This window comes from Danio rerio, chromosome 22 (genome assembly GCF_052040795.2).
Source record: "Danio rerio strain M-AB ecotype USA chromosome 22, GRCz13ab, whole genome shotgun sequence".
In the NCBI taxonomy this organism is placed as follows: domain Eukaryota; kingdom Metazoa; phylum Chordata; class Actinopteri; order Cypriniformes; family Danionidae; genus Danio; species Danio rerio.
In genome coordinates this window covers 1,850,836-1,872,500 of record NC_141042.1, presented here as the reverse complement: position 1 = coordinate 1,872,500, position 21,665 = coordinate 1,850,836, and the positions used below count along the sequence as shown (strand labels likewise).

Here is a 21,665-nt window from a genome sequence, read left to right as displayed (position 1 = left end):
AGATAAAGGAAAGCGATTGAGTAATTCTGTTGATTGGACAATAAATATGTTTTTATTTGCATCTATTTGCTTACGGACTCTGACTTTTTACGCGTTAAAAACTTGCTCACTCTACCAACAATAGCGGCATTGGTAAGCCGCTACAACAGATGGTTCTTCAGCACTGAAGAAACTGTACAAAAGCACGCACATCTCTCAGTAATGATTAAATCACACTGAACTGAGCTAAACTGAACTGAACTTAAACACTAAAAACTGAACCACACTGTTCCAGTTACTATGACCATTTATGTGAAGCTGCTTTGACACAATCTACATTGTAAAAGCGCTATACAAATAAAGCTGAATTGAATTGAATCTTAATTGGGTGCTCAGCCAAAACCGCAAAAAGTGCAAATTAAATGTAAATCAAAGGCGGCAACACCAAGGCTCCAAAAATACAAATTAATAGAATAAAAGGCTGACACAGAGCGTGTAACGTTTCAAGCCACCCGGCTCTTCATCAGACAATGTTCATCACAATCAGGTGCTCCTTTTTATACACTTCCGGATCACATGATCTCCTCTCGCATATATGCCAACATATACACACACAATCGTTCATATATATACATATATACACATGAATGCATGTATACACATTCACATATAGTCTATAGCTTTGATATTTTAAATCAAATTACAAAAAAATATATATAAATTAATAAACTATAATATTACATCACAAATTATAATAAAGAAAAATAAAGAAAGAAAGAAAAAATATATATATACCAGGATACACCAGACTATACAACAAAATATTGCCAAAAAAACCTTTAAACCAAACCCCTACTTAAAAGTTCACTTCTCCAAAAGGTTTAAATGAGGAGTTTGACATTCGTCCTTTTCTGTGATAATTTTTGAATAAGTCTTTATTATTTAATTAATGTCCCAGAGATGGGTTGTGGCTGGAGGGGCGTCCGCTGCGTGGAAGTGTGCGGGATGAGTTGGCGGTTTATTCCGCTGTGGTAGCCCCAGACTACTAAAGAGACTAAGCCGAAAAGATAATAAACGAATGATGAATGAATGAATGAATGTTTAAGTAGGGGTTTGGTTTAAAGGTTTTTTGGCTATATTTTTTAGTAGAGTCTGGTGTATCCTGGTATATATATATATTTCTTTCTTTCTTTATTTTTCTTTATTATAATTTGTGATGTAATATTATAGTTTATATATATATATATATATATATATATATATATATATATATATATATATATATATATATTTTTGTAATTTGATTTAAAATATCAAAGCTATAGACTATATGTGAATGTGTATACATGCATTCATGTGTAAATATGTATATGTATATATGAACGATTGTGTGTGTATACATATGCATGTATGTATATGTTGGCATATATGCGAGAGGAGATCATGTGATTCGGAAGTGTATAAAATGGAGCACCTGATTGTGATGAACATTGTCTGATGAAGAGCCGGGTGGCTCGAAACGTTACACGCTCTGTGTCAGCCTTTTTAATTTAATAAATATGTATTTTTGGAGCCTTGGTGTTGCCGTCTTCAGCACTGAAGGCCTAGAATCCATGCGTTTAAAATGCTATTATAACTGTGTTGAAGTGTCCAATGTGAATCTTCTCATGTTTATTCAGGTTTTGAAATTGACTAAATCCCTTGTCGCAGTGTGATCACTTGTAAGGCTACACTTAATGTGTTTAAGACTGGATCATTTTGTGAAGCTCCTTCCACACTCATATGCATTGTTTCTCTCTGGTGTGAATCCTCTGGTGCTTTTTCAAGTCTCCAGCTGTAATAAAAGTCTTCTCACACTCCGAGCACGCATGCTCTCTCACACCAGTGTGGATCTTCTGATGTCTTCCTAAAGTTGACTGCGATGTAAAACTCTTCCCACACTCTGAACATGAATACGGCCTCTCATTTGTATGAAGTCTAAGATGGATCTTCAGTTCTGAAGGCCTCCAAAATGTTTTGCCGCATTGATCACATTTGTGCGGTTTCTCTCCGGTGTGGATTATCACGTGTTGTTTAAGCTTTGATAATTTTGGGAAACTCGTCCCACACTGAGTGCATGTGAATGCCTTCTCTCCAGTGTGAATCTTCTCATGTGTTTTCAGATTTCTTGAATTACCGAATGTTCTCTCGCAGTGTGAACACTTGTACGGTTTCTCTTCCATGTGAATCATCTGATGTCTTCTCAGATAATCTGACTGACTGAATGTTTTGTCGCAGTGTGAACACTTGTAGGGTCTCTCTCCAGTGTGAGTCCTCTGATGTTGCCTTAAACAGTGTGAGCGATTGAAACTCTTTCCACACAAAGAGCACGAAAACGGCTTCAGCTTTGAATGAACGCTTAGGTAGGTCTTCACGTCTTCATTCAGCTCTGAAAATCAAGTAAACAAAACAAAGGAACATTTTAAGAGAAACATGTCAAGTAGGGATGCTTTCACTTTCACTTTAAAACAATTAATCAATACGCATGTTAGCATTACAAACTCGCACAAATATTTTGCAATATTTTAAAAGTGTAGATAAAAACTAAAGCAAAATGACAGTATTTTTATAAACAATTGTTATGCAACATAACTGCAATAATTCCAAAATCCTGGCGACTGACATTATATCATACTCATCGCACTTCTTTTTCACTAAAGGAGATTCACCGCCTTTATCAATTTACCGCCTTCCGAGTGACCCAATGGTCTGTTCTGAATGAATAGTGAAAACAAAAAAGTATATCACAGCTCATTTTCAGCTAAGTTAAGGGAAATGGCACTAGTTAGCTAATGTTATTTTCCCTAAACACACGGTTTAGATGCCATTTATCAAGCTCAAATGAATGAACTGATTCTTTCACTATATTAGACTGTCACGATACTGAATTTCGGTACTGAAATAGTAAAAAAAAAAAACATCCATTTCCTGCTAACATTTAAGGCACTGTTGATGGCGTTCGTAAACAGTGCTGATTTGCCATTGTGTTCACTGGTGATCAACAGAAACTACTGTGATTGGCCGAGAAGGTTCACTCAACGCTGTTTACAGAGTACAAACAGACGAGCGATCCGCTTGATGACTCGACTGATCTTTGAGTCTTTAAAACACTCCAGTGTTCGTGTATCTGTCTTTGCACTCAGTGAAGAGCCGTGAACTGATGAGTTTCACGGCCAATCACAGTCATTTCTGTTGAGCACTGGTGAGTACTATTTTAAGAACGTGCTCAGCGGTGCTTGAATGTTAGCGAAAAATTGACATTTTTAAAAGTTCAGTACCAGGACAACACTATTACAGACAACACGAGGGCGTGCTACAGAGGACTGCATTGTTTTATCACTCACCAGGTTACATAGGCTGATCAGGGAAGCATCCCCACGGTGTTTACCTGGTGCCATGAACTGAAGCCTAGGAGGACACTCTTAAAGACATTGTGATGTTGTTTATGCCTAATCTGCTATTAATTGTTTACATTAAACTTACTGAATGACATTAAAGTGATGTTTACACCATTTCTGCATTTTGAAATCCTGGCAACAGCTGGAGGTTTGTAGTCCACATCATGTTACTGCAATGTTTACATACTTCCAGGTTTCTTCCCACCTCAGGCTCGCTTTGGTTATTTAAAATGGAGGCCACAAGAAAAAAAGCGCATTGGAAGCCTAAGTATCATCTTTTGATATGATGTACTTTTAGAGAAAAATGATGTCCACATATGTGGACTTGTGGTCCGAATAACCATAAAACACAATAGTCACCTTTGTGTAATAGAATGAAAAACTCTTTATTTCCACCGATCTCATTTTCACTCCAGGAAATGTCTACAGTAAAGCCGTAAGGGTCATTTACATATCATATGAGCAGCACTTCCCACAACACAGATGCTTTATACACATAAATACTTCTGTATAAATGTTCATTACTAACTTTTCTATGAACAGGATTTGATTATAACTGCAGATCAATGACTGCAAATAGCCTACTGTAATGTCTGCAGTTATATCAAGAAAATAAATAAATGCAACATATATGAACACATACAGACCCTTACAGTAACCGATATGTTATCAACTGCAGAAAAACTACACACAGCAGACATTTAGTGCTTATTTAGGTTCAAAAACAAACACGAAATATAGCCCACAGTCAGTGCACAGTCAGTGCAAACCTCTCATCTGTAGCCTCTCACATGTAGCCTCTGTTAAAGAGTCATTCCTTTCATAATAGTCCACAAAAGTCCAAATGGTGATAATGATAGTTAAACATGGCAGTTTGTTCATGTTTTAGGTTCCGCAAGCATCATTTGCTGCTTTTTCCCGGTTTCTCCTTTGTTTTTTCGCACTTCACTCTCAACAGAGAGTCACTTCTGACAGGATCGGATATCAGAGTGCTTCGATGATCATGCACACGTTATTAATATGAGTTTAAAAACTTCGTTATTTCAAATATAGACGCACGGCAAGCTCTCTGGAGAACATGAAACCGCTCGTGCTTTAGACCGGCTCGCAAAACGACAACAGGACACAGCAGATTTTGTTGTTCTTTGCTTTGTGGCTGTTCATCAAGACGAAAAGGTTTGTTTGAGCTCGGGTCGACAATGGCTTGTTATTATATGTATGTAGTATTACGGTGTAACGTCTCGGCTGTGTTTTTCATTCTTCTGCTTCTGCGTGTGATGTATCTCTGTAAACCAATATCGTTCAGCTGTGCATCTTTGCCAGTTGGCAAAGGGTGATCAAAAAGAGGTAAGGTACGGTTCCCTTTTTGGTACCCTTTGACAGTGGAAACAGCCGTAAAAGCGTAACGTGCCGTACCACTCAGTGGAAACGGGCCATCAAAGGCTGCGATAACTGAGCACTGAAGGACCAGGCCTGCTTACAGAGGCCCAGAGGTCACCTTATTGATTGACCTTCATGGAGTTGGAGAACATGGACGAACCAAGGAACATATACACAACTTGGGAATCACTGCCATCACTTATGTGTGAAAGGCTGAGTAACAGTTGCGCTCCACTTGCAAGCACAAGAACACTTTGCAGGTCATACAACGCACTCGGGTTCTTCCAGTGCAGCCTAGTTGTCTGCAGCGCATTGCATTTTTTAGGCCGATCATCTCTGGGAGGTGGGCATTAGCCCTCCTGCGGACTGAGACATGGGGCAACTCTGTCACATGGCGTTTCACTCCCTGGTTTGAATCTTCTTCCTCTGAATGTGTCGAAAGGTCTGCATCTGCGCCGTGATGTTGGGCCAAGAGGATCGTAGCCACTTCCATGCGGAACTGAAGGAACTGAATGGGTCTTGTTTTTGTTCCAGCACGTATTGCATGGTCTTTTTGGTAGAGTAGCCAGCTGTTGGCTAAAGCCAGATCTGTGAAGTGCATTACCATCCGCATTGTCCACTTCTTAGTACGGGTGCTCATGCGATAGTAACCTATCATTCTATCCATCAAATCGACTCCAGCCATGTTGTTGTTGTACTCACGGACAATGCTTGGTCGCGAGACGGTGACATATTGTTTCAAGTTCTTGTCCCAGCGCTGGCAGGTGTCTTCTGGCTGTGTACCATGAATAACAGACATCAGCAATACTGGTTTGTTGTCGTACCACTTCACTACACACAACTTTCCATCTTCAGTGGAAACTTCTGATGACGTACCTCTTCCCATGCTTATCATGGCTTTGTCACTGGGTAACTTATGCTTCGCTCCAGCGAGTCGGTTGTTCATTATTGTACCAGTCATGTAAAGCTCTTTCTCCATCATTCGTTGCGCACCTTTGATAGTGGTGAAGAACCGGTCACAATACACCTTTGTGCCACGATGCAGAGTTTGGCACAAACGCTCAATGACTAAGCATCCTAAACCCAGGCCCTCTGGTTCTTCCACCTTCCCAATCAGTGAACCAGTGCCTTGATACAGCTCAAAGTCAAGCACAATGCCATCTGCTGTAGCACAAACAAAGTTCTTTACGCCAATTGGGTTTGGCTTCATTGGCAGATATTGTCTGTACGGACAGGCTCCTGTGAAAGGAATCATCTGCTCACCAATACATGCACAATCAGGTCGATTCAGAGACAAGCAACCTTGCAGAATCCGATCCAGAAAAGGCCTCACCTTCCAGAACTTGTCTGACATTCTCAGGTCTTCCGGCACATCATGATCAATAACCACTTTTATTGCTCCCCTCAGTTTGAAGAATCTGGCACGTGTGAATTTGTCAGTGATGGCAGTGATTTTCAAGGCTTTGGACCAGTACATCCTAATGGTTGGGTATCGGATGCAAGACATCAAAATACAGGCACCGAAAAAGTGGTAAATCTCATCTGTCGTCACGTTAAGTGGCTCCCCACTCTTAGACAGTGACATAGCATTAGAGCATTCTGCAATCGTCATCATCAAATCTCTATCCATGTACTGTTCAAAATAGTCTAGTGGGGTCCAGCCATGTCGGTCTAGATCAGTTTCGTCCTGATGCTGATACTCTGCCAGGTTTGGCGTCAATGGAGCAGCCTTCCAGCGTAGCCCACTTCCTGCACAACCAGAATCAGAATAAAAATAAGTCTTTATTATAGGAAGTTACATTTTTACCCATGTAAGCAATTGAGGTGTATTGGTGCATAAAATACTTGAATCTGTGTGGAAGTTTATAAGGTGCGAAGGCCAAAATAATAACAAGTACCTTGTTCAGAGTCTCCCTTTTTCATTTTTTTTGTTCGTCTTGGTGTTGACTCTTCCAAGTCATCTTCTGAGCTATCAGCCTCAATCTCTTGACTTTGACGGCGACGTCTGAGAGTGCGGGATGAACCTGAAGCGGTCTCTTGACCTGTCCATGAACCTGTCAACAAGTTTTGTTAATAAGCATTTTGCTTCGAATCCTTGGCATAGCCCTAATATACCTCTTGGCTAACCATTATCATGCACATCTGCATGTTTACGTCCTCTGCTGTGGTCAGTGGGCTCAGGAATGGGGTCCTCATCATCACTGCCGTCTTCACTGTTGCTTTCCTCCTGTAGTGATGGTTGGTAATTTCCATCCAGGACGGGATCATCGTTGTCAGGCACGTCCAGATCGGAGTTGTCTCCATCAATTAACTCAAGTAGCTCCAATGCTCTTTGCCAAGAAAAACGCTCTGGAAATAAAAACATGAAATTAATTTGTATTTGATTTTATCATTTATGTATGTAGGTTTGCATTATTTATTCCAATAGGATAATATGCTAGCTAATTTACATGTGCACATTTTACTAGCAAATTACATTTTTATTAACATCTTCAACCCAACTAATTGAAGTATGTATTTAGTTGTTATTTATTTTATTGGGACCATGCACAGCTTTTTAGCTGCATCAGAGCTAGCTCTTTTTCTCATTTTACGTGTGCATGTTTACTAGCGGGGCAAGGCAGTAGCGCAGTAGGTAGTCGCCTCACAGCAAGAAGGTCGCTGGTTCGAACCTCGGCTCAGTTGGCGTTTCTGTATGGAGTTTGCATGTTCTCCCTGCCTTCACGTGGGTTTCCTCCGGGTGCTCCGGTTTCCCTCACGGTCCAAACACATGCGATACAGGTGAACTGGGTAGGCTAAATTGTCCGTAGTGTAAGAGTGTGTGTGTGGATGTTTCCCAGAGATGGGTTGCGGCTGGAAGGGCATCCGCTGTGTAAAAACTTGCTGGATAAGTTGGCGGTTCATTCCGCTGTGGCCACCCCGGATTAATAAAGGGACTAAGCCGACAAGAAAATGAATGAATGATTGTTTACTAGCATATTAGCTGTTTCGAGCAGCATCAGTCCATAAGCACTATAGGTGAGCATAGATACATTTTTTAATCTAGATTAATCTCACTCTATGAGTCTCTAGATCAGGCATGTCAAACTCGGTCCTGGAGGACCGGTGTCCTGCATATTTTAATTCCAAGCTGAATTAAACACACCTGATCGAGCTAATCAAGCTCTTTCTAGGTATACCAGAAACTTCCTGGAAGGTGTGTTAAAGGAAGTTGGAGCTAAACTATCCAGGACACTGACCCTCCAGGACAGAGTTTGGACACCCCTGCTCTAGATTAATCTAGAATAAAATGGCTCATTTGAATTCTGCCGAAGGCATTCAGAATATGTGTGCTTCCCAATAATATGTCTTTGAGAGTGGGTTTCTCAAGCCAGGTGGCGCATTATACCAGAGGCTCATCTCCTGTTTTCAAAATGCATCACAAACTGCTTGCGAAACTGTTCTACTCTGATAATTGGTGATAAAAATAAATGATGTTCAATAAGATGTACTTTTGCTTACTGTTTATTCAGTTAAACATGAATGTTGAACTGTCGGCCTACATAAGCGCCAAACACCTATTTTTGATTACCTTAATCCGACTAAAGTCATAACGGAACTAAACAGAAATGGAGTTAAGACATGTGGAGTATGCACATATTAGTGGCATTATTGAAGTAAACACCGCAATCAAACTATTACCATCATCTAGGACTTTTCACCATATTTTCAGACAAAATCCACACACAGGGCTGTCAGTAAAGGACCTCACACACACACACACACACACACATTGCGAAATGCGAAAGTTTTCTTCTCTCCATTTGGCATGCTTTGTTAAATTCTGTAAGACTCTTACCAGTCCTTACTCCTTATTTGCGTCTAATACCCCAGTTTGTCACGGGGCATGAATGAAATATTCATGAGTGAAAGTGAAACTGTCGAACTGCAGTTAAAGTCACCCAAAATTACAGGAAACTCTTACATGAAAGCACTTCACGTAAACACCTTAATTATATTATTGTCTATTAAGGCAAATAACTAGACTACAGATGTCCATGTAAACGTAGTCAGTCGTGTCTTCGAACTAAGTGAAAGCTCCAGAAGGCCATCCTGCTGATTTGATTCAGAAGGGCACTTTTTTGTCAGACGGCTCACCGGTTTGACTTTCATTCACCACCATTCATTTTAAAAAGGAACATTTTCGAATTTCGTAAACTCTACAGGTGCCTGATAGTTAAATGTGAAGCTAACATTAATGAGATTCACTTTACTGAACTGCATCCATGTTAGCACGTCACGTTTGACGTGGTCATTTCACAGTAGGAATACACACAGGTACGAAGACTACCACAGTGCAATTCGCCCAGGTATCCATCCGCGCTAAAATATCAAGGTGACAGTCTCCATAGCTTGCATAGAATAGACCCAGCTCCCAGCCCAACTTTGAGAATAGATTAACACCAATATTTATTTTAATCGCCCGATAAGAGTCTTGCATTAACAGGCACATTAACGCTAGTCACAGCCCACTACTAAGTACACACACGTTTGGAGACCTAAACATGACCAAAGATGCTAGTTTTACACTTATTTTATCAAATCTGCATGTCATGACAAATATACAAGGCTTTTATAAATATCTAAATCAGAATAAGCTTTGAAATATGACAGAACTTCTTACCTGGTCAACGTTTGTGTATGGCGCTACCACTTGAATCTCCTCTTGTGTTCGCCGCCATTTTGTATTCTGACCGTAGTGTGTTATAAACTTCTGAGACCACTAGATGGCAGTGTAAGTACCCCCATACATGTCCATAGCAACACCAATTCAGCAGTGAATACAATTGTGGACATATGAGCTAAAATGTGCCATCCACGTATGTGGAAAGAAGCCCTAGAAGGTTAACCAGTTAAACTCTGCTGCTATTTTGGGATTTTGCCTACCCAAATTTAAAAGCTTCCCAAATCCACATGCAGAGGTTTAAATGCAAAAATTTGGTATCATTTTAAAGAAAACCCTTTGAATTTTCATAAAACACTATTGAAAGTGTTTAAATTATCTGTGTATGTTGTCTTTGTTATAATAAACACCTTAAAAAAGAGGCTCTTTTAGTATTTATTTTTTATAAACTCATATTTGAAGGTGTACCTTTTAGGTTGTGTGTGGTCGAGCGTGCTGTAATTAATTTTGGTGGTTCCTGCACATGTCTGTAATCATAGGAAAAAAGAAAAAGGTATCCACCATAATCTATGCAAAAGTTATTGTCTTCCAACTGATGAGAGGTGCTGTACAAGCCACAGGGTGCGATCATTGTGTTCATATTTCACTATTCTTTTGTTTGATCAAACATAATTCACTGTGTTTGGAGCACGTCAGACATATAAAAGGATTACTTATGCACATCACCTCAAAAACAGAGAAGAAATGGGCCTGAAGCGCACAGCATAAGGTAAGAGATGACAGCTGTCTGTGCTATCTGGGGCTGCTTATTGATCATAAATGTATTGTTTTCACTTCTGCGCCATGGAAACACCGTGATTCATTCGGCAACTGTTTGATATGTGAATATAATTCAGTAAAAAGAATGCTAGAACCGTATGAGCACCGGCAAGAGCTTTCATTTGAGCTATAACTTGTGCATGTGTCATATGAAAAATATAAAAATGGACCAATGTAAAATACCTAGCTCGGGTATGCAAGATACTGTGTATTTAAGTGTAAATAACCTTTGTACAGCAGATTAAAAACCAAAGTGATGCATATGAGCGTAAAATATAGATTCTACACTTTCAAACGACACCACTTACGGGGGTCTGGTGCAATGCTAGCCCTTTAAATCTGAAAGCGAAAGTCGATTATGTCACAGTTTAACTGGTTATACCCATGCAGTTTATGCTCCTTTTATACAGTCGGTCTCTTGACGTTACAACATCTACTGTGTGAAAAAACACACCGTCTCAGCTCAAGCAGAGACGAAACAGTAACAAGTGAAAGCATTTCAATATCAACAGCAAGAACATCTCTTTGGGATTGAAGCTTTAGCCTTTTAGACTTTATGGATCTCATACAAACACAAATGAAAACATCAAACCTTGTTATAAACTTCACAATTATCCTAAATAATAAAACTGGGAAGGGCTGGATCTTTAGATGATCAACTTACCGTGAAATTTTTGCGTGTGTGTTTGTAGAGTAAATATATCCCTGAAACTCTTCCCGCAAGCAACGCAGTGGAACAGTTTCTCCTTGGAGTGAATGTGCTCGTGTGATTTCAGGTCTTCTAACTCACTGAATCTCTCGTCGCAGTGTGAACACCTGTACGGTTTCTCTCCAGTGTGGCTCCTCATGTGAATGCTGCGAGTGTATTTGCACCCAAAACTCTTTCCACACTGAGTGCAGGAGAAATCGTTCACAGCTGCGCTGCTCAATAATAAACTGTGCTCGGTGTTTGTGTGAGTTTCTTCTCCGCTGCTGACATGATGTTTCTCCTCATCTTCACTCTCCTCCTTCACTATCACATCTGAAAATTAAGTAAAAAACAAACAATCATAGAGCCATATTCTGAACACCAAAACACCATATAAAATTACAGGCAATAGTAAAAAATAAAACTGAAGAAGTGCTTAATAACCTGACTGTTGTTCAGCCTGATTATTGAAGAGTAATGAATAAACACAAACCTATTAGTTCTTCAGTGTCTTCCTGTTTAATTCTGCAGGGTTCTGGATCACTCATCTTCTCACTGTCCTTCAATAAACTCTGTCTTTGTCTTTCACTGATCGAGCTTCAGAAGAAAAACAGAGAAATCGGATTTATTTATATTAATTTAGTGAGTTATTTTACTATGTTATGTTTTTAAGTGATACAATACGACATGTAATTTCCTCCTGTAACATTTAAATAAAAGTATTAGTATGGCGCAATAAAAACAGCTGACATAAAGAGGATTTCAGCAACTCTGATGATATTGATGAGTCTCAGACTATAAACACTCATTAAACAGACGCCCGGGAACAGCGTGCGAGGCGCTCAGGAGAGTAGACAGGATTGTTACTGGCCCGATCTGTCACAAAAGATCAATTTGTCTGCAATATTGGTCAACTGCGTATGAATACAGAAACAAGAAACAGTTTGTGCTTTTAAGCTTTTAAATGCTACCCTCTCTATGATGTCATAAACACCATATTGCTTTTTGGTTCCTTTTATCTAATTTCATGTTGTGAGCATGTCGTTTTTTGTAACCTGGTAAAAGCCAGTACAGCGAAGTGACGGCAACATCAAATTATGAGGCTAAAAGAATGTCTTGGAAGCAGACTTTTTACGTGGGTACAGTGAGGCGATTAAACATTCATTAACATTTTAAAACATATTTAAATTTTAGATTTAAACACATTTTGACACAATATTTAAAACATGTCGCTAAGAAATGATAAAAACCTTTTTTTTTTTTGGTGGGGCCGGTTAAAATATTTGCAGGACAAGTAAAAATCTGAACTGCTGGCCTAATCGGGCCAGCAGAAAAAAATCCTTAGCATTGAACCATATATATATATATATATATATATATATATATATATATATATATATATAGCAATATCTTGTATAAATATCAAGTATTTATACCAATTAATCCATTAAAATGTGAAACATAGGTTACAAAAATAAATCACAAAAAAAGTTCATCGTAAATGATTAAGGTAGCATTTTCTGCATCAAAGTTTATACATTTGCTGCAGTAAATTCCCATTATTTGCCTTCACAGATCATACTTTCCGATATAACAAACATGGAAATACTCGAACATTAATGTAAACAAACTAAAACCCAAACACTGAGCTCATGGTTTCCTCTCTGCCTGCTGTATTGTTTTGGTCAGCAGACACACAGATAGAGGTGAACTCAATGCAGAAACTAGTCGCAGATTGTCGCTTTAATAAACTGTAAAGTGTGTTTTATTGTTGTGTAAACACGAGAAAAAGCGTCAACGACTCACCTCAGCTCTGAAGACTCGACGCTGAATGAACGCGTCAGCGCTGACGTCATCACGGCGAGGGCGGAGGAAAAACGCGCCAAATTAAAATACTGCTGACAAGCAAAAACAATCGCTAATGCAAAGAAAAGGCCGTCTTATTAATCATGTGTGAGGTAAAATACTGTTTATTAGGCTCTTAAAAAGTTACACTTAATTGAACTAATTACACACAATTAAAAAGCAAACGTATTTCATACCTGCTAAGTAAATAAAACAAGTAGTTACCATCAATAAACAACCTTTTATACATACACTAAAAGAGGTACAAATTGTACATGTGTAAAAAAAACTTTATAACAATTACGGTGATGAATCCGCATGAGACATTTTTTTTATTTCATCAACAAACAAAATGATAAAGGCCTATAATACCAAAACATTCAAACAGGGTGACCAAACATCCTCTTTTGAGTCCTCATTATTGTACGAATTTTACTTTGTACCTTTCTTTAAGTGTGATTTATACTTTACCATGGCTCCACAGCTGACTGCACACACAGCCAGAGGTGTAGAGGCTTTTACACTTGATGCATGAGCAGTTTTGCTAATATTTGTAACAACAGGAGGCAACGCTGAGTAACTGTCAACATCAAACAGTGGTCAGTGCATGGAGTTGCTGAACGAATTGTGACTCCAGTGTGAATCTTCATGTGTTGATTAAGATACAGTACCTATGAGGTTTCTCTCTGGTGTGAATCCTCTGGTGTCGTTAAATTCTCCAGCTCCACTACTGCGTTTTAGATCAAAAACGATCCGCGTCCACACTAGCGTTTCACCTAGCGTTTCTGAACATATCTCGTCCACACCATGCCTCCAAAAACGTATATCCCATAAATCATTCGCGCACTCTGGGCATGCGCGTTCTAGTATAAACAGGAAGCATGTGTCTCGCTCTGCATTTGGTCAACAAACGCCGGTTGAACAATGAACGCGATGGCAAAGAAAGCAAGAGAGGTATTATTGTGGACAGACGACGAGGTCGAGTTGTTACTAAACGTAACAAATGAATAACTGCACAATGGCACCTAAAACAGACTATAGTGCAAACAACGCTCCCATTTCTGTGTCCGTGTTGTTGTTTACAGTGAAGGCTGGTCTGCTGTCATGTGATAGTCATGTGTCAGTCACATAGTCATGTGATAGGGGCTTGACGAATAAGGGAAGGATACGCAATGACACAAAAGCCCCAATCAGGTAGCGAATCTCAGTAGCCCCGCCTCCAGACGGAGCAGCAGCGTTTCAGAATGAGAATGGCCTCTCCAGCATTTTCAAAACGCTCCGTTTTCGGCGCTCGAAAACTCCGGCGTAGGGTGGACAGATGGCGTAACTGTAGCAAAACTTATGCGTAGGCCCATACGGAATCTGCGCGCTCAGAATTCCACAGATTTTCCGCCGAATTTCGCAGAATTCTGCAGATTTTTAGCCTATCAATAATTCTGTTTATTTACTTGAGTAAATGTGTAAATCTGAATTTAATCAGTTTTTATTCAGTAATTTATTACTTTTTATTTAATATATTAAGGTCTTAGTTATGATACTCCGCTGGATACTCCCAAAATAATTCCGCAGAAATCCGCAGATTTTTACCAAAATTCTTCGCAGAAATATCAAAAAACGTCCGCAGATACCGTCTGGCCCTGCTTATGCGTTTTCAAACTAAAACGCATTAGTGTAAACAGCGCCTCAGTACATACGAGGTTTCTCTCCGGTGTGAATCCTCTGGTGTCGTTTAAATTCTCCAGCTCTAATAAAACTCTTCACGCATGCTCTTTTACACCAGTGTGGATCTTCTCATGTCTTTCTAAAGTTGATTCTCGTTTGCTGCATTAATAAGATTTGTGTTGTCTTTCTCCAGTGTGGATCATCATGTGTCGACTAAGGTCTGATGATCGTGTGAAACTCTTCCCGCACTGAGTGCATGTGAATGGCTTCACTACAGTGTGAATCTTCTCATGCATTTTCACATTTCCAGCATGAGTGAATGCTTTTTCGCAGTGTGAACACTTGTACGGCTTCTTTCCAATGTGAACCATGTGATGTCTTCTCAGATATTCTGACTGACTGAATGTTTTGTCGCAGTACGAACACTTGTAAGGTTTCTCTCCAGTGTGAATCCTCTGATGTAGCCTTAGACTGTGTGGACGATTGAAACTCTTCCCACACAAAGAGCACGAAAACGGCTTCATCTTTGAATGAACGCTTAAGTAGGTCTTCATGTCTTCATTCAGCTCTGAAAATCAAGTAAACAAAACAAAGGAACATTTTAAGAGAAACATGTCAAGGAGGGATGCTTTCACTTTCAAACGATCAATCATTAGCAGGGCTTGACATTATCTTTTTTTAGGCCCGTTTACACTAATAAGCATAAGTTTTGCAACAGTTTGCATCTGTCCACACTACGCCGGAGTTTTCAAGGCTCGAAAACGGAGCGTTTTGGAAACACTGGAGAGGCTGTTTTCATTCTGAAGCGCTGCTGCTCCGTCTCAGTGTGGATGGGGGAAAACTGAGACATTTGAAAATGGAGGCGGGGCTGCTGAGATTCACTTCCTGATTGGGGCTTTTGTGTCATTGCGTATCCTTCTCTCATTCGTCAAGCCCCTATCACATGACTATAACACATGACTTTAACGCTACCGGAAGACAGTACTGAAAACAACAACATGGACACAGAAATTGGAGCGTTGTTTGCACTATTGTCTGTTTTAGGTGCCATTTAGATACATTTAGTAACAACTCGACCTTGTCGTCTGTCCACAATAATACCTCTCTTGCTTTCTTTGCCATCGCGTTCATTGTTCAACCGGCGTTTGTTGACCAAATGCCGAGCGAGACGCATGCTTTCTGTTTATACTAGAACGCGCATGCCCAGAGTGCGCGAATGCTCACGTGATATACCTTTTTGGAGGCGTAGTGTGGACGGAGATATGTTCAGAAACGCTAGTGTGGACGCGGATCGTTTTTGAACGCTGTTTTAAAACAAAAACGCACTAGTGTAAACGGGGCGTAATGGAAATTCATTTTTAGATGAGCTTTATATGTTAGAAACTTGTCTAAGACTCATTTTTATATATGTGTGTATCTGTGTTCTCCATATGTTCATCATAAAACCTGTGTGTACATTTTTTATACATAACTATGTTTCTTTAGGTGAATGCTTTTTAATTATCCTAAGAGATTTTCCTTATCTGACTATGTAGGGGTGAACACATTTCTTTTCTCTGGGTACGCATCACTGGAATTTAGAATTTATGGTCTATACATTACCTGAGGTACGGTTGCTTAAGAAGGATGTGTGGTTGTTATGAGCATATCGCACGAACAGCAGAAGACGCCTGGCGTAATTGTAAATGAGGCCTTATTGGGAGTTCACCTCGTAAGCAGTACAAACTAGATAAAAAGGTGAACACACTTTGCTTTAGTATCTCACTCTGCAGAAACTGTTGTTGCTGTATGATTGTGATCTTCTTTATAAAGAATAAAACTTGTAAAAGACATCCCGGGTAAAAATAAAAAAGTAGAAAAAAAAATAAAAAAAATAAAATAAAAGTAGAGAAAAATAGCCACTACAGGGGCCTCAATCACCAGCCACTGTGGCTAGTAGTTTTCCAACTTAACTAGCCCCTCGACATTTTCATTAGCTACAATTGTGTTGTTGGGAAAATATATTTGCATAAATTTATTTCACACGACTTGTTAGAGCTCAACACTAAGGGTTTACCTTTTTTTTCTCTGGCGACACTAAACTTAATATTTCCTTGCCACAAATGTTAAAAAAAAAATCTCCAATAAAAAAATGTGTTTATATGAAATTTGTCTGTTATAAACTTCACAATTATCCTAAATATTATGACCTGGAAGGGCTGGATCTTTAGATGATCAACTTACCGTGAAATTTTTTCGTGTGTGTTTGTAGAGTAAATATATCCCTGAAACGCTTCCCGCAAGCAATGCAGAGAAACAGTTTGTCTTTTGGGTGAATCTTCTCGTGCGTTGTCAGGTCTCCTAACTTACTGAATCTCTCGTCGCAGTGTGAACACTTGTAAGGTTTCTCTCCAGTGTGGCTCCTCATGTGAATGCTGAGACTGCATTTGTGGCTGAAACTCTTTCCACACTGAGTGCAGGTGAAACCGTTTACAGCTGTGCTGGTCCTTACAAAACTGTGTTCAGTGTTTGTGTGAGTTTCTTCTTCAGGCTTGACATGATGTTTCTCCTCATCTTCACTCAGTTCTTCACTTTTCACCTTCACATCTGAAAATTAAGCAAATAAGTTACAGGACTGTGTGTAACAGCAGACAGTGCTCAAAGCTAGTTTAGAAAGTTAGGAAACGTTTAAGCGAATTGCACACAAGTTCATAGGCTGTGTTTACTAGACCTACACTGGTCTCACAGTTTGGTTTGGTTATGATTATCATGCCATTGATTTGGTTCAATTCGATATCTCAGTGCATCACGGTGCACTGACGATGCTTTCCATACATAAATTAGATTTTTTTCGTCAGAACACAAGACATTTTTTAAAATGAAAATCTATAAATATATTAATATTTATATACTATTTGTAATACAACGTTGTTCTTTAATACAGCAGTAAGATATATGTATTGTACCTTTAATTTGACCTGCTCAAAGAAAACACTCTTTCTGAATGTATCAAACAAGACCCCAACACATGCACAGAAGACAGCATGAGCATTTATAGCAAACAAAACTAATATAAATATTATCCCGCTTGCTTTTTGAGTGCTGTCTGACACCCCTATGATTTGTCATTGTCTTCACCCGCTCAACAGAAAGGGCTGCGCTTGGCTTTAGAAATTAAAGCACTGTTCACCGATGAGTCACGTGGGAAGAATCATAATCATAATGGGCGTGGAGCTCCGTGAGCAGAGGGCAGGAGTGGGCGTGGCCAGCAGAACAGGGGAGAAGGATGGGAGCGAACAACTGTTGTCACTCAGTTAGCTCACAAAATGAGACACAAACCGTGGGGAGACGCATGATTTTATAGTTTACAAAGTTAAAATGCTGTATTTATGCTTCGTTTATTCTCCACCAATAAACATGTAGCAAACTATAATAATAATGTAGATCAACTTGCACACATATCTACATTAATAATCTGTAACAAATTATAATGTAGATTAAAGTGCTCGCATATCTACACCATTATTAATGTAACAAATTAGCTCAAGGCTGTTTTTCCCGCGCCTTTTCCACCGTTACAATGTTGTGAGTTATGATTTAGATTACAGTGCTCGCGTATCTTCAGCACCATTATATGTATAGCGGATTAGTTTAGCGGGAGGAAGATTCATTTGAACGGGGCTTCAAATGAATCGACTCTTTAGATCCGAACGAACAAATCGTCCAGCGATGCTAACGTGGACATCATTTGTTTTTGATTTCAGCCGTGACATAAAGCACGAGTCATCAAGACATGATTACAACACGTTTTTAAACATAATAGTTTAACTAACCAATTTTTATAATAACTACTTTTTTCCTTTCCCATGGTGACTGTGCATGATTTTACTAGTTATTTAGCAAGATAGTTGTATACAGACAAAGTCCCTTTAAATATTCTAGTCTTTGATACAGATTAAAGTGTAATTTAAAGACTTAATTAGGTTATGTTAACTAGGAAAGTTGGAATGATTAGTTAAGTTATTGTATAACTGGTTTGTTGTGTAGATGATCAATAAAATATACAGTAATTATTTCCTAAAGAAGCTAATACCATTGACTTAAAATAGTTTTTTAAACAATTTAAAGCTGCTTTTTTTCAAGAAATAATCTATAAGATATAACACTTATTATGACTCCAGATTAATTATTTGTGTTTTATAGGAAATACTGTGAAAATCTCCTTGGTTTGATTCAGCTCACTTGGGAAACATAATTTTAAATTATTGGGAGGGCAAAAAAACTGACTTCAACTGCATCTGTTAAAGTTTACAGATGTGCCTTGCTGTACTTGAATGTTAGAAATGTGTTATCCTACAATACGAAGTTACTTCTCAAATAAATGAACACTGAAGATTATTTTCAAGTTTAAGTTATTTAATTAGCTAATTTATGAAGGCAGGGCAGCACGGTGGCGCAGTGGGTAGTAGAGATGCGCGGATGGCGGTTACAGCTGCGGAATCCGTGGATAAACCGCGGATCGGGCGGATGACGTGACGAAAAATTATATTTTAATTAAATTCGGGCGGGTGGTGGGCGGTTGTACTGTTTTTGTACACATAGTTGGCGCACCAACGAAAAAGCCTAAGACTGACTTCACAGAATGAGAGGAGGAATCGGATACACTAATTCTGGATGAAGTACAGAAGTCTTCATCTACAAACTTCCGTATAGACGGATCAGCAGAGGAAAATCTACTTTCCTTTTGGGAGAAACAAGGCAGTCATTCCCACGACTACAGCACCTTGCCAAGAGAATTCTATGCATTCCAGCAACAAGTGCTGCGAGCGAGCGCTCCTTCAGTGCAGCAGGGCGCATTGAGGCAGGCGCTCTAGTCTGAATGTTGAAATGATGTGTCAAAATACGTTTTCTTTTAGGCTACAATAATAATTAAAAAATTGTACAGTACAGTGCGTTTCATTTAGGCTATTTATTTATTTTTGTCCCTGTGCGCCAATTGGAGACGGAGTTCACTGCTGATATTCTGAGAGCTTTATAGGGGTGCTTCTCCTTTCTTATTTGTGTATCCTCGTTTCCTTTCCTTGCTTTCTTTCCTCGTCTTTCCACTCCTATAGGATGCGAGGAAAGGACGCAAGGAAAAGACTTCAGGACCGAGGAATCGAATCAAGTGAAAAGACTCGTCCTCGTATTGTTTAGCGTCACTTCAAAGCATCAATTAATGCTGGATTGGACTTGCACGTTTGGATTAACTGCATGAAATTAAAGTCATTCTCTATTTTCTAATAATCAATAAAGAAACATTCATTTAATAATAAAAAGGAATAAGCCATTCAAATAAAGAGCTCAGTCAGCAGATGGCGGGCGGGTGCGGTTTTAAAATTTGGTCAAAAATGTTAGTGCGGATGGATGGCGGACGGATGATGAGTTTTGTGATGCGGTTGCGGATGAAATAATAGCCCATCCGCGCATCTCTAGTGGGTAGCACAAACACCTCACAGCAAGAAGGTTGCTGGTTCGAGTGCCGGCTAGGTCAGTTGGAATTTCTGTGTGGAGTTTGTATGTTCTTCATACAAAAGTTTGAGAAATTTTTTCGTGTGTGTTTGTAGAGTAAATATATCCCTGAAACTCTTCCCACAAGCAATGCAGAGAAACAGCTCGTCTTTTGGGTGAATCTTCTCATGCGTTGTCAGGTCTCCTAACTTACTTTTGTCTCCAGTGTGGCTCTTCATGTGAATGCTGAGACTGCATTTGTGGCTGAAACTCTTTCCACACTGAGTGCAGGTGAAACCGTTTACAGCTGTGCTGGTCCTTACAAAACTGTGTTCAGTGTTTGTGTGAGTTTCTTCTTCAGGCTTGACATGATGTTTCTCCTCATCTTCACTCAGTTCTTCACTTTTCACCTTCACATCTGAAAATTAAGTAAATAAGTTACAGGACTGTGTGTAAAAGCAGACAGTGCTTAAAGCCAGTTTAGAAAGTTAGGAAAAGTCAAGGCGAATAACACACAAGTTCATAAGATGTGTTTAAAGTAAACTTGTAGTATAGAAGCTGAGAAGCAGAAATGTATAAATCTCTGACAAACACACACACACACTCTTAAAGGCTGATTTATACTTCTGCGTCAAACACCGGCGTATGCTACGGCGCTGAAGCATAGCCCTTCGCCGTGGCTGACGTGCACCTCTCAAAAAATGTAACTACACGTCGCAACAATGCGTAGCGCAAGCTCTGTGATTGGTCAGCTTGGTAGCGCTGACGAGTCGGGGCGGGACCGAGAGCCACGCGAATGGCGCGAACCCAATGGAGCGATTGTTTACAAGTGTGGAGTCCCGTGAAGGAGCTTTGGATGGAAAGTTTTGTTTTGTGTTTACCTCATAGTTAAAGTTGTTGCACGTCCGCCGGTTCCTGCCTCAAAATGAGTGAGTTTGAACCACTTGTACATCCCGGAAGTGTTCAGGAAAACAAAACAGCAGCGAAGAAACTCGACTCAGAGGAACATTTACACCTCACTGCCAACTAGTGTTTCGGAAGTGTTAATGCAGACCAACAGAGACAGCACGCAGAAGTATAAATGCACAGCTACGCGTTATACTTCTGCATATAGCTGGGCAATATGGCAAAAATGATCAAGAAAATGTCGATATCGATAATTATCATGATAAATGTCAAATCTTTATATCTATTAAACGTATAGGATTATAGCATGCCAATCGCTTTGTGCAGCTGATTTAACACATTTTGTGAGATGTTTGAGCTGTCTGACAATATAAACAACAAAAGAATCTTAATTCAGCATTTAGTAATCAAGGTTTCAATAACCAAAGACATCACCCTACAAGTTATTGGTAGGCCCACACGGAACCTGCGTGCGCAGAATCCGCAGATTTCTGCAGATTTTTAGCCCATCATTAATTCTGTTTAAATGTGTAAATCTGAATTTATTCCGTTTTTATTCAGTAATTTATTACTTTTATTTAATATATTAAGGTTTTAGTTATGATACTTCGCTGGATACTCCCAAACTAATTCAGCAGAAATCCGCAGATTTTTACCAGAATTCTCAGCAGAAATAGCAAAAAATGCAGAGTCCGTCTGGCCCTAGTAATTGGATATTATTGTTCAACAAAATAAATAAAATAAAACATGTTTGGAAAAGGTAAAAGGTGAGTTAATGGTCACAGAATGTTCTGCTTTGGATGAACTCCTCTTTTTA

The 21,665-nt window shown here is 39.3% G+C and overlaps 1 protein-coding gene across 6 annotated transcripts in view; it reads right to left on the bottom strand.

Annotated features, from left to right (window-relative positions):
- Positions 1-268: 268 nt before the first annotated feature.
- The window catches only part of LOC110437757 (piggyBac transposable element-derived protein 3), a 34,606-nt gene continuing 13,209 nt past the window's right edge, over positions 269-21,665 (bottom strand). The window contains exons 1-6 of one of the 6 annotated variants that reach the window (XM_087303405.1): positions 12,773-12,828; positions 11,460-11,563; positions 10,943-11,299; positions 6,924-7,145; positions 6,695-6,850; positions 3,778-6,545 (exon numbers count right to left, since the gene is read on the bottom strand). In XM_087303405.1, the coding sequence (XP_087159531.1) occupies positions 4,996-6,545; positions 6,695-6,850; positions 6,924-7,145; positions 10,943-11,299; positions 11,460-11,563; positions 12,773-12,822 (2,439 nt within the window). In that variant the 5' untranslated portion in view covers positions 12,823-12,828 and the 3' untranslated portion in view covers positions 3,778-4,995. Of the gene's footprint in view, positions 430-1,576; positions 2,408-3,777; positions 6,546-6,694; positions 6,851-6,923; positions 7,146-9,459; positions 9,528-10,942; positions 11,300-11,459; positions 11,564-12,772; positions 12,829-12,920; positions 15,042-16,696; positions 17,060-20,156; positions 20,361-21,665 lie in introns of those variants that run through there. The other 5 variants (XR_015521464.1, XR_015521465.1, XM_087303404.1 and 2 more) reach the window with 5 other exon arrangements.